The sequence below is a fragment of the Elephas maximus genome, chromosome 23 (genome assembly GCF_024166365.1).
Source record: "Elephas maximus indicus isolate mEleMax1 chromosome 23, mEleMax1 primary haplotype, whole genome shotgun sequence".
Taxonomy (NCBI): domain Eukaryota; kingdom Metazoa; phylum Chordata; class Mammalia; order Proboscidea; family Elephantidae; genus Elephas; species Elephas maximus.
This window is the reverse complement of record NC_064841.1, coordinates 49,403,663-49,422,075: the sequence shown is the minus strand read 5'-3', so window position 1 is coordinate 49,422,075 and position 18,413 is coordinate 49,403,663. Positions and strand designations below refer to the sequence as shown.

Below are 18,413 nucleotides of genomic sequence, written 5' to 3'. Positions count from 1 at the left end.
AAAAGGAGGGCAGGTAGTAAGAATAAAGTGAATTTCCAAATTGTAAGTCAGTAAATACCTTTACTATTTTGAGATTATCCAAACCAAATTTTCAAAACTAAAATCCGCTAGACTATGGAGAGAAAGCTGTATTTGTGTGCTGAACTAAAATTGAGCACTTAAAGCAACCAAAGTAACATTTTCTAAGTGATTTCTCAAGAAGTTACTCTCTAAAATAATAAAACAGATTTTTGAACAAAATATTGGTTTAAACCATGAACATGTTAGAGGGCTAGTATATCTGTGTTGCCAAATTTCCAAAATTCAAATACTAATTTTAAGTCAGAAGCAAAGTAAAATAACAAAGCAACTTTTAAAAAGTACATCAAACCCTTCAGCCTCAATTATTTTACCTCTGACACCTCAGAAAGGATCTTCCTCAGCATACCTCTAGAATGGCATATTTCAAGAACTCCACATTATTTTTGTTTTTAAAAAAAAAAAAGTTAATTTTTCAGCTGCAGACATTCAAGAACAACACCCAAAATACCTGCAATTCTTCAATTAGTACCATTTTAATACTAATCACTTTTATTACATGGATTAAATAATATTCTCCATATTTCAACCTTGTTACTGTTTGTTTCATTAGAGGCAGTCATAATTTTAAAGTCATAATGGTATCTGTCCTTCATATGGTTTAGAACTGCATCCATAATGAAGCTTTAGTATTAAGATGGCTTTCTATGTTATTGACAGAGGAATTAATGACTCTTTCCTGGGTAATATCTGATTACCAAAAGTTCAAAGTTATACTTATTTCTTATCTAGAAAGCAGCTAATGCTGGGACCAAAAGGGATTTACCTGGGCTTTTTAAAAAAGTAGATCTGAATAAGATAGACACATATACAAACTACATCTGCAGTTTCAAAATAAATGTTTTTGATATCCATTTAGTGTTCTTTCACTTTGAAAGTCTCCAAAAATCCACAATTAAAAAGGCAAAAACAAAAAACTTTATAAATCATCCCAACTATTCAAAAAATGCTAACGTTCAAGGCTGAGAAAGTAGTCATCAAAAATATTTCTATTAAGTAAAATCAAGACGGAATGAATTTTAAAGAAATAATCCATTTTGTTAAACCACCTTGTTGGAAAAAAAAAAAAAAAAACAGGTATATCCTAGTCTTTGGTAATTCCTAAATTACAAAGCAAAAAAAAAAAAAAAATGCTGCTTCAAGTTAACAATAAACTTAAATGACAAAATAATTTTTATGCATAGTATAATCAGGGCTAAGCCTAATACGTGTACATTTTAAAAATAATTTTAATATATTTGTAATGGTAAAAATACAAGATTGGTTAAAGTAGCTGCTGTAATAAAAATTTTTGAGTTTACTTGCCTTGTAGTACCAATCCTGAAATTTTTTACAGCATTCTTCACTGCAGAAATCTCTCACAACACCATCAAGTTCTTTTGTTGCTCCCTTCTTACATAGCTGAGAGCAATAGTTGCAAGTGACACATCTCAATCCTAAACGTCTTGCAAAATCCTGTTTATACAATAGTTTGCAGCCTGAAAAATATAAGTTTAAATATTAAAGCAACACATCAAAAACTAATTTTTGAGTTGAACCACATCTTATAGATGAAATAGGTCATCAATAACTTTAATCCACATATAAAGTCCTCTTTCTCTCCTAATCAAAACTATGATATAATCAAAAGGCATCTGTAAAAAATAGGAACCGTATATGGAATAGTGTATTAGATAACATGAGTTTAAATAACTAATGTTCTCAGACATTAAAATCCAGTAATGTCTTTGAAATATTTTATTTGTTCTATTTAAATATAATCTTAAGTATCATAAACACATCACAAATAGGCATTTTTGGAGAAATAAATCAATACAGACGGCTGAGAGGCACTAACTAAAATCATAAACCAGTTGCCATTGAGTCAATTTCGACTCATGGCGACCCCACGTATGTCAGAATAGAACTATGTTCCAAAGGGTTCCATATGGCTGATTCTTCAGAAGCAGATCACCAGGCCTTTCTTTTGAGTTGCCTCTGAGTGAACGTGAACCTCCAACCTTTTGGTTAGCAGCCGAGCACATTAACCATTCACAGTTCCCAGGGACTTTCAGCCAAAATTTCCTGCCTTACTTTTGTCATCCTACATAAAACTTAAGAGGAAGTAAAACTGGTTTATTGATTTATTCAGAGAAAACATCTTCTTATTCTATTCCTTTATATTTTTAATTAAATATCTAATAAAATATTTAAAATATTTCTTATACCTATTTATAAATGTAAACCTCCTCTACCAATGTAGTTTTAAATGATCTTTCCCCATCTGTGAACAGGAAGTGCAACTGTTTTCTATATAATTTATTTGGCAATCATTTATGTACTGTCCTATGACTTCTTTTTTTCCTTAATATTTAAAAACTTTTTTAAATTGTACTTTTATTAGTTTTATCTAACTAGATTTTAATGATAGTATTAGGTATTATGCTTTCTAATTTCCGACAGCTTCCAGCAGAGAACTAGGCGTCATTAGAGAAAGCATAAAATAAGTTATGTAACAGGAAAAAAGACACACATCCTTTTTTAACCCCTTATTACCCATTTAAATTTATGAGTCCCTGCCCTATAAATGAAAAGTATGTTGTTGAATGCCAATTGTCTACTTGCTGTTAATTTTCTATTAATTTTGGTAAAATTTATGTAACTCAAATGGTAGAGGATCAATGCTATGGACGTGAGGCATCAACATCAATACACTCAGTAAAATAGTCATCGCACAAAAGTTAAGGTGTGAGTTAAATTAATTCAGAACCAACCTTTTCAATTAAAATGATAAGATCTGTCACTTCATTATAGCTTTGATCTTAAGTAACAGTAAACATGGTTACCTTTCATTCTAGGTGAAATGTTGTACCAATCACCTAGCTTAAATAGGTATGCCTTGTTTTACAATCAATACCCTCTTAAACCATAAATTCGCTATACATACCAAATATATAAACAAGGCACTAATCAGATGGACCAATAATCTTTGGATCTCACTGTCTTTCTCTAATCGCTGGCATTAAGATTTCTAATCTTCCTCCTGTCCTGAACTAAAAATCCATAGGAAAAAAATTCCTAATTGAAAAACAACAGGTGACAGTAGTAGGAAGGAAAGCAGTGAGTTCAGTGTCTGGGGCAAAAGGAAGAATAGAAAATGAAAGCTAACTTAGAATAAGAATGTGAAACTTGGAGAGAGTAATAATAACAAGAGTTCAAACACCATAGCTACAATGCTGGTTCCCATCTCTGGAGAAGCAGACTCAGAACTAGAGTTTACTTCTGTAGTCTGCTGCTTGGCACCAAAGCAGCAAAACTGTAGATGGGGAAAAAAGGAAATTCTTGAATGTACTGAAAGAGAATCCAATATTCCCCTGGCATTCCAAATCGAATAACTAAAAGTATCTTCCCACTGTAGTACTGCTGCATGTGATTTATTTTTCTGGTATATCGAACACCTTTGTAGACTAGGCAGTAAGCCAGGCAGGGAATATATACAAGGTGGACTCTATGGAAAAAAAATCCCAATCTACTTAGAAAACCAACTTTCAGACCACAATTTGCTTGTATGTTAGAAATGACATGGTATAATAATGCTTTTATTTTATTCTCAAAACTCTGTTGTAATGGAAAAATAGGTCACCAAAATTTCTTGAGATAAAACAACTTGAGGCCCAGAGGTCTACAAATATATATAAAATAACGAAGCAAATCAACAGAAAAGCAAACTCAATTTTTTTTTGTTAAAATACATTAAAATCTGGACATTACATTTTCAACTCCATTTTTGTTAAACTATGTTAAAATCTGGACATATATATATTTTAAAATTTTGGCAAAAAATAACAAATATTAATAAAAAGTATGAACAACACTATATATATACACTTGCCTTCACTACAGAAAGGTCTCTTAACGCCAGAGAAATTTACTGTTTCATGAAGAGTCTTCTCCTCTTGACAGTATTCGCAATATGTAACTATGCAATGCAACTTCTTATAGTCATCTGAACAAGTTTTGCTGCAGAACTGATGCACTTTGTTCTAAATGCACAATGGGAACCTTGGTAAGTATGTGACAAGCACCTCAAGAACAAATTTAAGAAATAGCCAAGCCACTATTACAGCAAAGTATAACACATTAACCTATTTATGTGATGATACTGGTGGATACATTTCCTATGGGCCACACCTAGTTTAACCAATTCATTGCTAAATTCAGACACAGCTCCACAAAATTCAATACCATTAACTACCCTAAAATTACTCAGTAAAAGAGTGGAAGTATCACTAAAACAAAATGGCAGCCTGGTGTTGCTAACAGAATTGGAGAAATGGAAAGAAATGATAGAAGATACAACATAGGTAAGCTATAGGTAGATGAGAATTATGATATTAATAACATTTTCACTTAAAAATAACTACTCCAAAATATTTCCAATAGTTCAGAAAGAAATTCTTTGTTAAGTATAGTCAATAAGGCACAGTAACATTCCTATTGCGGCTTAAAAGTAACAGACCTATTATGAATGAAGTATACCCTGGTGGTGTAGTAGTTAAGGGCTACGGCTGCTAACTTAAAAGCTGGCAATTCAAATCTACCAGGCATTCCGGAGAAATCCTATGGAGCAGTTCTACTCTGTCCTACAGGGTCACTATGAGTTGGAATTGACTCAATGGCAACAGGTTTGGTTTGGTTTATACAATTTGCTGCTATCACATGTGTGTTGCTAAGCTCTCTTGAATGGAATGGTTAATGGTTATTCAGTTATCTTTTTAGTTATAGTTTCAAAAACCCACAATAGCTAAAGCTGATTTTCAAATACTCAGCCAAACAGCTGCAAACTTCCCTCCTACTATGGAGACGGAAACCCTGGTGGCGTAGTGGTTAAGCGCTATGGCTGCAAACCAAAGGGTCGGCAGTTTGAATCTGCCAGGCACTCCTTGGAAACTCTATGGGGCAGTTCTACTCTGTCCTATAGGGTCACTACGAGTCGGAATCGACTTGATGGCACTGGGTTTGGTTTGGTATTATGGAGACATGGTCTAAACCATCTACCAAGCCACTACCAATGATTTCTGAAGATCAAGGTAAGAAAGGTAAAAGAGTCTAAGAAGCATCTCAAATAATAAGGGCAACATCAGTGACCACTGCTAGCCACAGAGTAAGAAGCAAGAGGTCCCTGAATTGTCAATCACCTGAAGGACAGGCTCAACTCTCATATAGAGTGGTGTTTCTTAACTGCTTCCAACACTTAACCTGCATGTAAAGAGAGGAACAAACTAGTTAAGAGTATAAAAGCAGGGTAGTACTGACATGGAGATGGTGAATAAAGAATTTATTTTCATCTAGTATTATCAAAATTCAGCTACGCAGGATAGTAATTCTATGTGCTTATGGATTTCTTTCCTGAATCCCTCATAATTCCTTCGTTCCCCCTTAATGGGGCTTCAACATTCTTCTAATCATAAAATGTTAAATGACGATGACGTAAATGACTAACAAATCCTAATCTGTAGAAGTAGCGGGCAATGCAAAAAATTACTGTTCACAGATAATTTTTATAAGGGAAAGGAAAAATATTGTGTAAACAGATGCTCTAGATATGTAGCTCATACTAACAAAGTGGCCTTCTGTGCACTATATGAACATAATACACGAGAGTATGATTTCAAAAATATTTTGACCTGAAAAGAAAGAGAATCTTTGTTGGCTTCCCCTTCCCATAAAGTAATACAATCACCATAAAATCTGAAAAGCTAATTCCCATCCACTAAGAAGAAGTTTCCCAAATAGAAATGCTATCGTTATTTTACTAGACTTTCAATTTTATCTCTAAATAAAATGCATAACAAAACATGACTTGCCTCCCATTCCAGGATTTCTGGCTTTGAACAAAAGGAATTTTTGCAGTAATTGCATTTCAACTGGATATCACTTGGAGCCACAAATTGGCCATTTGGAGATGACTGCATACTTAGAGCCTAAAACAAAGAACAAAACGTAGTGGGCCTGATATGTACTTTAAAATGCTTCTTTGTGACTACTGTCAAATATCTACCATATCTAAAATAACTATGATCTTGCTTAAGTATTTCCTCAGCACATAAAACCATATTTCTGAGTTTTGTCTTTAAAAATTATTCTAGTATAAAGAAGACTTAAACTAATATATTAATTATGTTATATTAAGTTTATGAGATTGAAATTAATTTTTTACTACAGGATAATTACTATTTTTTCAAATAAATTAATACAAAAGAAAAATCATATAGTTCAATTATGATTCCTACACTTTACAAGAAAATATAAGCAAATAACAATGAGGTTGGTTGTACAAGTTCTGAACTAGTTAATAAAAGTTGAAAAAAAAAAAAAACTAGCCCCTAGTGCTCTTTCCAATGTACCACCAACTATCTAATTTACAGTACTAATGGTACGTCCCACACAAGTCATTCACATCCTTTTTATTTCAAGCCCACCAGTGAAAATAGGCAACAACAGCTTTTTAATAATCGATCAGTTCTTCAAGTTAGAATGTAAATGTTGGTTTCTTTAAACAGATTTACACACTGATATTCATACCAGGAATTTATTGCCAGTTTCATTACATTTTTTAAAGTAACAATAATTTAAAGAGCATATATGGACTTCAAGTTTTTTTTCCATCATTTAACCTGAGTGGTAAGTATGCTGGTATTTAATAATCATTCTTTAAACCATATTACACACACACACACACACACACACACACACACACACAGACAAGATTACATGTAATCTTCTCAATGTATGAAATAGTTAAGAAAAAATTGTTCAAGGTGCAGTAAAAGGAAAAACAATTTTCAAAAGCTCTGCATACGCTATAAAACACAAGTAAAATTTGTGAAAAAATAAAACACAGATTTACAGTAGTAACTATCAGATGAGTAACTTTTTAAAATAAAACCCCGCACCGTTACCCTTAATTTTCCAAAACTTTGAACCCCATTAAATGTTTCCTATTATTCTAAAACAAATGGAATACTATCCTAATAACTTTTAAAGGGAAAAGCATCTAAGATATAAAGTTCAAGATAACTAAAATAAAGAGAAATAAGAATATGCTGCTTCATTTTTTTTCAACTTTGTATTATTTACATGCAGAGTTACAAGTAATGAGCCTGGCTGCATGCTTATCTGGAGGTATTCTTTAAAATTAAGAGCCTAAATGAAATATTTTAAAAAAATTATGCACATATACGACAGTGCTTGGCTGTTAACCAAAAGGTCAGTGGTTTGAACCCACCAGCTGCTCCTCAAGAGAAAAGATCTGGTGGTCTGCTCCTTTAAAGATTACAGCCAAGAAAACCCTCGGGCAGTTCTACTCTGTCCTACAGGTATACTATGAGTTGGAATTGACTCATCAGCACCCAACAATGAAGACAACACAACACGAACAGTCTCATCAAGTCATGGGCAATACAAGTTTCAATTAAATGAAACAAGGCGTTACAAACATTTTCAATTAACAGTTCAGTTGACCCAACTACATCAAAAAGGAATAAAGGTCCAAATTCAAGGTCTGACAAGAAACACGCCAAAGACATTGAGTCTCTCTTCTAACTAACTTATCATTATTCCTTAATTTCTAGTTGAAGAAAAGCCAACAACTCAGAAGCAATATCTACCACTATAAGAATTTATCATTGGTCAAAATTTCAACTTCCCCAAACAAAAGTTTAGTCTTGAATGGGATTTATCACCTAAGTTCAGCCTAGGATATAATTATTAAAAACAACATTAGCCTGGCTGAATTCAAAACTGCCTTGATTTAGATGTTAGTAAGTATTAAAATAACTATTACGACATACAACACAGTGCCTAGAACATAGTAGAATTTTTGGATGAATGAATTCATGGACCATGGCTTTATGCAATAGTTTGAATCTTGGTATTATAATATCCTGGAATTTTTACACAGAGCAAGGAAACCTATTCATACCATCTAACTAATGCTTGAACATCTAATTATTCCCTCCTCGTGGTCAACCTGATTTAAGTTTGAACATATCCAGAAATATTATCATCTCCCGAATCTATCCATATTCCAACTTTAAAGAACTATGTCAGATAGTACTTGTCTACATTTACCAAAATGAAAAATGTTTCCCTAAAACTCACTCTCACTAGTTCTGTATAAAATTAGGGCCTACTATAACAAGTCTAAGCCCACTTTACATGGCAAATTTCTTATATATGAAGAAAGCATTTACGTTTCTCTTCACTATGCTAAATATACCTAGATCCTCCTTTATCCATTTATGAGAAAGAGTTCCCCTTACAATTTGAATTTTATTTGAAACTCACTTACTAAGAAAATGCTACATACACATCAGTCACTAAGATCAACTATGCTTAAAATTTATTTACTTTTTCTTCAAAGTCTATCATAAATAAAAATTTAAAAGTCAATTTGATTATCCATGCAAAATAAGAAGCTGGTACCAAGTATGTCTTCCATGACTCTATTATAATCTCCATCCTCCAACTTGATCCTCAATAAAGTATGTAAAAGCTAACACAAAAATAAAGATATAGCATATTACACTATTTTCTGTGTGTATTTTATTGGGGGTAAAGTATGCAAAATAAATAACAAACCTGAAATTTAGCCACACAACTGGAATTGCAAAAGTTATACAGTTTTCCATCAGGCATTGTGGCTTGGTATTGAGGTAAAGAGTTTCGCTTACAAAAATGGCAAATAATTCCCAAACCTAGGAGAGAAAAAGTGTATATCAAATTTCTTTATAAAGTAATGGAAATTAAAAACAAAACAAAAACCCAACTGACCTCAGAAATTTATTTTTTTAATGAAAGCTCCTGAAAACTATTATTTTCTAAGATTATTTTCACTTCGAAAAACACTGATTTAACAGTCTAGTATTATGTCTCTACAAAATACAACTAAGATTTAAATAATGTTTGAAATAATAATTTTAGCTAGCAGCATATATACAGAGAGAATTTCCCCAAAACTTTAGCAAATTAAATATGGAATGATCTCCAAACAGGAAAACCAGTTTGCATTAATTAAAAAATATATAATATAATAATAAAAAATAAAAGCACTTGAAAACAAGCATAAAAATCTTTGGATAAGGAAAGAGTACGTGTTTACTAAAGAAATTAGTCATGTTACTAATTGTTGTTAACTTTTCAAATACCTAAAACTTACTTTGTGATTTTGCATATTTTGTCTTGTGACTGTTCATGCAAGCAGTTGAACAGTATGGCTCCATATATCCATTAGGACCTATGCACTGAGTCATATCAAAAAACCTGCACTGTGTTCGGCAGCCAGTACAAGTAGTCAGTTTTCCACATTTCTAAAATTTGAAATATAAGACAATATAGTTAAGAAAACCACAGTTAGAAAAACAATTCTATTTTTTGCTACATCCTTTGCCTCCGCAAAACAATTCTGTTAATCCACTAAAGCAGCTTCTAAAAATTTACAGTCAGAACATCTAGATGCAAACTGTTTAGTAACTACTGCTAAATTAGCATAAAAAAACTAACCATCAGGTTAAGTCTCCTTCAAAAACAGAATGTTCTTCTTTATTAATTTAGTTTAATAGAATGCCTAAGTATAGGTAGGAAACCCTAGTGGCATAGTGGTTAAGAGCTGTGGTTGCTAACCAAAAGGTGAGGTGAGCAGTTTGAATCCACCAGGCACTCCTTGGAAACTGTATGGGGCAGTTCTATTCTGTCCTATAGGGTTGCTCTGAGTCAGAACTGACTTGAAGGCAATGGGTTAGGGGTTAAGTATTAAAAAAAAACTGATAATCAAGGAAAGGCATAGTATTTTCGGTTTACAATGAGGACTCATTTCTTTGTCAACTAACAGAGGAAATTAAATGGAATTACAAAATATTCTAATATATAGCTATAAGTCAAACGACAAGTACTTCAAAAGAATAACTTGAAAATGTTAAATACTTATTCCATTAAGTGGCTATGTTCCAAACACTTTCGGAACTTCTCTTAAAACTGATTTCTCAACTATTCACTGCATTTAAACCTCTCATTCAAAATGATTTTTGGCTATTAACTGAAGTTAATAATCAATAGATAATAAAAGTTAATCGTCCTGCCAAGGTTGAATATTTGTCCACACTGACGTTATTCAAAGATATGAAATAAAGGATATAAGGACCAGGGGAGGTATTTTGAAAAATCTAGGACAAACACAGTATCACTGAAATACATACAGACTTAAACAAAGATGAAATTTAGATGAACTGGTTTGTGTTAAAAAATTAACTTGATAGTCACAATTAGCAATCAAACCTAAGGAGAAGCAAGCCTTTAAGTGTAACTTGTACTTGAGTCTTCTGAGGTTACATAATTCCATTATAATCGGTTAAATCAAACATCACATTTCTTGTTGCAAAAGAACTGTATCCATTTTTCCCACCTGATGTTGAGATTATTTTACTCGTCTTTTTACCCCAGAGTATCTAGCACAATACAAGGATATAAGAAGGCCTCAAAATGTTTCATGAAATTGATGAATAACAGACGTCTAAACATATGACAATCAGGCTAAAAGTAACACATAAAATGAATAGCCTACAGAGGAACATTTCATGAATGCCACAGGATCTCAGAAAATAAAATAAATTTTAAGTAAAAACAATAACCAAAATCAAATAACACCAACATCAAAAAAAAAAAAAAAAAAAAAACTTTCTCAGCATCCAGCAAATAGAACAGACATGAGAAACCATAGGTATATATGTGCCAGGGTTATATATGTTATAACCATTAAAAAAAAAAAAAATCCCTCCTATACCCTTATTTGCTCAAATGTCACCTGAAAGAAGCTCTGAGAAGTTTTACTTTTCAAGTGAAATTCAACTCATTTTTCAATCTCTGACACACACCAAAAGAAATACTTATTAACAGCAAAAGAATGTTAACAGGAGGGGAAAGGGGGAGGGGGAAGGTAGGAAGTTATTGCTTAAGGGGTCCTGAGTTTCTATTTGGAGTCATGAAAAACTTTTGAGGATGGAGAGTGATGGTCACACAACATAGTGAGTGTGATTAATGTCACCGATTTGTGTACTTAAGAATGGTGAAAAGGACTAAATTTTTGTTATATTTATTTTACCACAATAAAATAAATTTAATGTTAATAAGAAACAAAACTGGCTGCAAACTCATTATGTCTAATTATACTTTTACCAATCTTACAAGGACACTAGAATAGAATGCTGTTTTGTGTTTGAAATGACAACATGTTTTCCTGAAGCCTATTTGATAGCTTAAATTTTTATACTGAGAAAGCACAAAAGAAACAGATCAATGGAACAATGGAAGATGAAATAATGTTTAAAATCTTGCACCAGAGTATAAATTAGGAATACTAAAAAATACTCAAAACACCAGCCACTGTGTTGCAGAATTACAAAGAGAAAAATAAACCAAACCCCACTAGATGTATGCAGGAAGCATCTATGTGTAGGTATAGAGAATTCTTTTGCTGATGTAAATGACGTCTAACCATATGACAGGTCATTCCTCTTAGATGAGTATTCTTTTTTTTTTTAACTTATTGGGAACCTTCTTCAAGTTGATTGAGTTACTCCACCACTTGCATTTGCGATCCTGACACCGATTTTATTGGCAGAACATTTAGATAATAGTTTTAAGATGTGTCTACAAAACATACACCAGTTGAATTGGGTCATGTAACCAAGGACCTAAGCAACTGGTCCAAACTAACAGACACTTTTATCTGAAGAGAATAAGAAAGTACTATGAGAAATACAGAATCATTAATATTGAGAATACTTCAACAGTGCCACTTTTATCACTACCACTCCTTCAAAAAAAGAAAAAAAGACCCATTTAATGAAGGAACATTAGCAAAAGGAAATAAACATTCACACCAAGTTTGCTCTGCCTCTTATGGAAACAAATTATCATACTTAATTTTACAAAGACCTTTCTAAACATCCTATAAATATGCATTAAATGATTTAAAGAAATGAAAAAAATAAACCTACATACGACTTCAGTGAAAAAGAATGAGGTACAACTGAAACAAGATACTGGTAAAGAAAAACGTAAATATGCTAGGGAGTTTGTGGCAAAGTGGCTCGTTTTCAGTTTATTCATCAAAAAAAGATAACATTTCAATTTTAACCAATTCTGCATGAATAACAAAATTAACCATCATGTGATTTAAAAACTCCCCTCTAATTTTTACTTTTACATATAAGTCATACATTTCATTTAGTACATTTTTACCAAACCATTAGGCCACATGGAAAGGTACTTAAGAGAGAGGCTTGATGAACTTGTTGCTGAAAATCTAAGAAATGGAGCACCAGCAAATAATCTACACATAACCTGCTTCCTAGTTAATTCCAATACAACTTAAAGCAGGTGTCCTTAACATGGGTCCATGATATTGCATAGGAAAAAATTATATCTTTATATTCACTAATATCTAACTGAAATACAGCATTCTTTCTTTGTGAATGGAGGTAACTAATCACAGTAGTTTTAGTAGAACTTGTGACCTTGTCAAAAATAAAAATCTCCAATTTTTTATATCACTGGTGTTGCAGATAACTTCAATATATCATTTATGCTCAACACTACTTCAAAATTATAGTTATTAGCCACTGTATCTCATTATTTAATACACTAATAACAAAGAACATATACTCCTACCTCAAAATTAAAAAAAATTTTAACTTTATTTTGATGTAACTGGTTCTCTTTGCAATCACAAGTATTTTATTTTATGCATTTAATAACATTATTCTGAGGATAGGTCTTTCCATATTACCAAAGGGGTCTAAAACCCAGAAATAATTAAGGATCCTAATTAAAGGAAATAGTGATAAAACCTTAATAAATGACACAATACTGTACTAGTTTTTACACTAAATTTTAAGAGATCGTCGGGTACAAATTACTTCATTTATTCAATAAAATCCTCGAAGTATCTCTTCATGTTACAAGATCTGTTCGTGCACAGCAAAAAGGTCTGAAATTTTTTACTTTTGTTGTCTGCTGTTGTATAGTTTATAATTTTTCTTTTAACAACACATACATTACTTTTGTAATTTAAACAACTTTTAAAAATTAACAATGGATGGTAAAACTAGGAAAGTTTGCTGAGCAACAGAATATTTACATAGTATCATATATCCCCCTCCACAAACTTACTAGAAATAAAGGGGAAAATAACAATTTTACCCCACAGAAACCTGACAGACGCCCCTGAATCAAGTGATCCAAGTTAACATACAGTAGTGGGAATGACAGATATCATGGTACCAAGCTATGAGGTACCAAGAAGGACCCAACGTCATTTATGAGGTATGCATGCCAAAATATGCATAATCTCCATCTAACTCTGAAGAAATATGAGACCAACCCAAACTGAGAGACAGTCTACAAAACACAAATGACCTATAGTATTAAAAAAAATGTCAAGGTCATGAAAGACAAAGATTGGGGAACTGTTCCAAATCAAAATAAACAGAACTTCTGATTGGAGCTGTGAGAGACAAATAGTGACTTGAATAAAGGCACTTCTGTAACAACTGGAAAAGGGGCACACATCGGACAACATGTTATACATGCCTGTGCACCTAAGAAAAGGGAAACAAATGAAGTAAGCTCTATTATGGCCCCAGGTTATTGCCTAGAGGCAGTTTCTAGGCCATAGGACAGGCAGGAGGAACCCAAATAAGAGTCTATCAGTTTCTCAAAGTTGAGGAGAGAGATAAGAGCTCCAGGAAACCAGGACAGCTAGAATTGGTGGAACAGAGTACTGTAAATGAGAGAAGTATGCACACACACACACACAAAGCTCTAGGAATCTGAAGTGAAGTAAAAACAAAACAAAACAAGCTGCCACCAGGTCCATTCTGATTCACGGCAACCCTATGTGTGGAGTAGAACTACATTCCATCCGGTTTTAAAGGCTGTAACCTTTCAAAACAAGACTGACAGGCCTTTCTTCCAAAGTGCCTCTGGGTGGCTTCAAATGGGCAACCTCCCGGCTGATAGTCAAGCACTTAACTGTGCCACCCAGAAACCCGTAAGCATTTGGCTGAGAAGAGATCTTTGTGTGTATGTAAGAGGAAATTATCTGAGGCCAGAGAAAAAACCACAGAACTACAGGAAAGCAATAGGCTGAACAATTACCAAGGCACACCGAGGGCTGGAAACAGTTTGTGTTCACATCTGTCAGTGTAAATGACCCTATAATACAGACAGCCATCAAGTAGAGTACTCAGAAGGTACTAAAACCCATTGCCATTGAGTCGATTCCAACTCACAGCAAATTTACAGGACAGAGTAGAACTACCCCATAGGGTTTTCCAAGGAGCAGCTGCTGGATTCAAACTGCTTACCTTCTGGTTAGCAGCCAATCACCACAGTAGTACCAAAAGCCAAAACCAAGCCCGATGCTGTCGAGTTGATTTTAACTCATAGATACTTGATAGGACAGAGTAGAACTGCCTCATGGGGTTTTCCAAGAAGAGCCTGGTAGATTTGGACCGCTGACCTTTGGGTTAGCAGCCACAGCTCTTAACCACTACACCACCAGGGTTTCCACCACCATAGTAGTGGGAATAAATTGTTGTTGTTAGCTGCTATTGGGCTGGCTCTCACTCATGGTGACTTGATAAGTAACAGACCAAAGGGCTTCCCCAACCTATTTTCATGATTGTTGGTATGTTTGAGCCCCTCGTTGTGGTTATTGTGTTAATCCGTCTTCATTGAGGGTTTCCCTTGTTATCGTTGGAACTTTATCAAACATGATGTCCTTTTCTAGCGATTAGTCCGTAAGCAAGTCGAAGTCTCACCATTCTCACTTCTAAGGAAGATTCTGGTTATATTTCTTCTAAGGCTGACTTGTTTGTTCAGTCTTCCTGTAGTACCCCTTCCTTTCCTGCACATTTCCTCTCTGCCTTTTTAGCCCACATCGGAAACATGAAGAACTACAAGCAGATGATGGGGTGGGACCTCCGAAGCTTTGCCTGACCCAGCTGGTGATACCTCACCCATCTGTCAACAAGTGGGTTGCAACTGTACCTTAGCCCAGAACAAACTGCATGCCAGTCTCTGCCCAGTCCTGCTTCTCCTTATGCAACCCCTGTGCCTGTGGACACTCACAGATAGTGTACCCAGGTGAGACCGGTTGTAGCCAGGGGACCTCAAGGGTGGTGGCTGAAGGGCTAAGGGAAGGGGTTAATATGGGAGCTGGAGGAGTGGGACTGTTTGTGTTTAATCTTCATGATGGGGGGCAGGGGATATGGGCTGCCGGTCAGAAAGAATGACACAGTGCTGCCAACTTAGATATGAAAACCACTTGATTATACCTCTGCTTCTTATGTCATGCAGAAACTGTTTTAATATTCTAACTTTTAATTTCTTTACCACAATAAAAATTCACTGAACACCAAAAAAAAAAAAAAAAGATGCTCACTAGGGAAATCAAAATCAAAATCGCAATGAGATACCAATTTACACCCACTACCAGTTGCCCTCAGGGAGTACCTGGGTGGCACAGTTAAGTGCCAAAAGTTGGTGGCTTGAATCCACCCAGAGGTACCTCGTAAGAAAAGGACTGGTGATCTACTTCGAAAAGATCAAAGCCTCTGAAAACCCTACGGAGCACAGTTCTACTCTCACACACATAGGGTCACCATAAGTTGGAATCAACTTTACAGCAACAGGGTTTTTTTTTTAATCAATTGCCCTCAAGTCAATTCTGACTAATGGCAATCCCATGTGTGTCAGAGTAAAACTGTGTTCCATACGGATTTCAATGGTTAATTTTTTTGGAAGTATATCACGAGGCCTTTCTTCCATGGTACCTCTGGGTGAACTCAAATATTCAACCTTTCTGTTAGTAGCACAGCACATTAACTGTTTGCACCACCCAGGACTCCACACACCCAATAGAATGGGTATTATCAGAAAAATGGAAAGTAAGTGTTGGCGAGGACGTGGAGAAACTGGATGGAGCCTTTGTACATTGCTGATGGGACTGTAAAATTGTGCATCTGCTGTGGAGAACAGTTTAGCAGTTTTTCAAAAAGTTAAACATAGTATTATTACCATATGACCGAGCAATTCCACTAATAGGTATACACCCAAAATAATTGAAAGCAGAGGATCAAACAGATACTTGTATACCTCTGCTCACTGCAGCATTATTGACAATAGGTAAAAGGCAGAAAACCAAGTGTCCATCAACAAATAAATGGATAAACAAAATGTGGTACATACATACAATGGAATATTATTCAGCTATAAAGAGAAATAAAAGTCTGATACATGCTATAACATGGGTGAACCTTGAAAACGTTATGCTGAGTAAAATCCTGACACAAAAAAGACAAATTTTGTATGATCCCACTTAGATGGAATATCTAGAATAGGCAACTGCACAGCAAAAAAATTTATTAGTGGTTTCCCAGGGGCTGAGGGGAAGAGGGAATAGGAGTCACTGTTGAAGTGGTATTCAGTTTCTGTTTGGGGTGATGTAAAATTTTGGAAATGGACAGTGGTGATGGTAGAACAACATGGTAAATGTGACTGTCACAGAAGATTATTAAAATAGCAAAATTTTGTTTTAACAGACATTTTGCCACAATAAATTTTCTTTATAAAAACGGGACTTTTATACCCTATAGTTAAATGCCTACTGTGTACTGAACACCAAAAAATGATCTTAAAATAGTTTTCTAAGAACATAAATACCTGAAGACAAATGGACATATCACTAGAAAATGCTCACATGAAATTATAAAGTTTGTCTATGTCTAAGAGATAAAACTAAGTAAGAAAATATTCATTCTCACAAATTTTAAGTTTGCAAATTTTAATATACCTCAAAATGCAAAGGACTTTTCAGATACATAATAAAGACAGTAGCCCTGCTTGGAAATGTTGGGGCCTTAATCCCTGCTGCATCTCTGCTTACCTCAGGCTGCATTAAGAAAGAGTCCTGCATGTGATCTCGGACCTCCTTCAGGAAGCTTGGATGGCTACCTACCTAAAAAAGATTTTAGAAAGACTTTTTAGGATGTATACAGAAAGACTACTAGATAGAAAGGTTAGCAAGCAATCTGTAAAAGTTAATTCTCAATTGTCTACTTTGTGACTTACAAACTTTAAAATATTAGGCACTTTCACGCCACCTTTTTAAAATGCCAGTCTGCCCAGTCCCCATAATTTTTTTGCCCAATTTACAGAAGAGTTATCAAATAATTTTAATTACCTAGAAAAAATGATTTAATGATAGCAGTAACAGAATAATGAGGCAAGGAATTAAAAACAGATTTGATTTCAGGCCCTAATTAGGCCCTGAAAAAAATCACTTATTTCTCGTAGATGATCTAATGTACTCTAAGATCTCATCAAGTCTACCAAAGTATAATCCTTATAATGAAATCTTAAAGCATTAACTTAAGTCACTTGGAGATTATCACCATTGGCAAAATGGGTTGTTGTGAGAGAACCTTTTTAAAGCACATATGATAGCTTCCAAGGAGCCCCAGTGGTACGCTCGGCTGCTATTCTAAAGGCTGGCAGTATGAACCCACCCAGAGGCTCTACAGGAGAAAGATGTGGTGATTAGCTTCCATGAAGATTACAGTCTAGAAAACACTATGGGGCAGTTCTACTCTGTCACATGTGGGCAGTGTAAGTCAGAACTAACTTGACGGCACCTAACAACAACAACATGATAGTTTACAGCGTATAACACAAATTTTACATCCTTGCTCCTTCCTTAAAATTTCAAAAGACGTACTTCCTGATTTCCATTAAAGTAAAAATACTATGCTGAAAAAGGTAAATTATTGAAAGACAAGTGTTAAGCATTATACAGTCTCCACTGCCAGGATCTAGTTTAATTACTCCAAAAACTAACTGAGAAATGAAGACATAGATAAACAAGGACAGCCAAAGTCAAATGTTAGAGACAAGGGTAAAAAAGAAAAACAAACAAAGATCACCATATAATTTTAGTTTCTAAGTTGCAAGGAAAAGACATTAACGATAGCCTATAGCATCTAGTTTAGCCATCTCCAAACATGTCTGGTTGTGAGTCTTATCAGTAAAAATTTATGCATGGACTCCCCACCTATTTATTATTTTGAAGAATGGAAGACGAAGCATTATTTTAAAATAATTCTTATTTTATTTAGTGAGAACATGAACATTTTTTTAAATCAACTACAAGTGGAATCATTTCTTTAAATACTGGTCTAATAACTAACTTAATACAGTAAATTTGAGATTCTAAGTTCAATTTATTTTGATACTTG

The 18,413-nt window shown here is 34.1% G+C and overlaps 1 protein-coding gene across 2 annotated transcripts in view; it reads right to left on the bottom strand.

Moving 5' to 3' along the window:
- Positions 1–18,413, bottom strand: part of ZMYM2 (zinc finger MYM-type containing 2) — a 134,054-nt gene that overhangs the window by 53,876 nt on the left and 61,765 nt on the right. For both annotated transcript variants that reach the window (XM_049867324.1, XM_049867323.1), the window contains 6 exons: positions 17,066–17,137; positions 9,278–9,428; positions 8,701–8,816; positions 5,925–6,041; positions 3,950–4,100; positions 1,384–1,556 (listed from right to left, as the gene is read on the bottom strand). In XM_049867324.1, the coding sequence (XP_049723281.1) occupies positions 1,384–1,556; positions 3,950–4,100; positions 5,925–6,041; positions 8,701–8,816; positions 9,278–9,428; positions 17,066–17,137 (780 nt within the window). The remainder of the gene's footprint in view (positions 1–1,383; positions 1,557–3,949; positions 4,101–5,924; positions 6,042–8,700; positions 8,817–9,277; positions 9,429–17,065; positions 17,138–18,413) is intronic.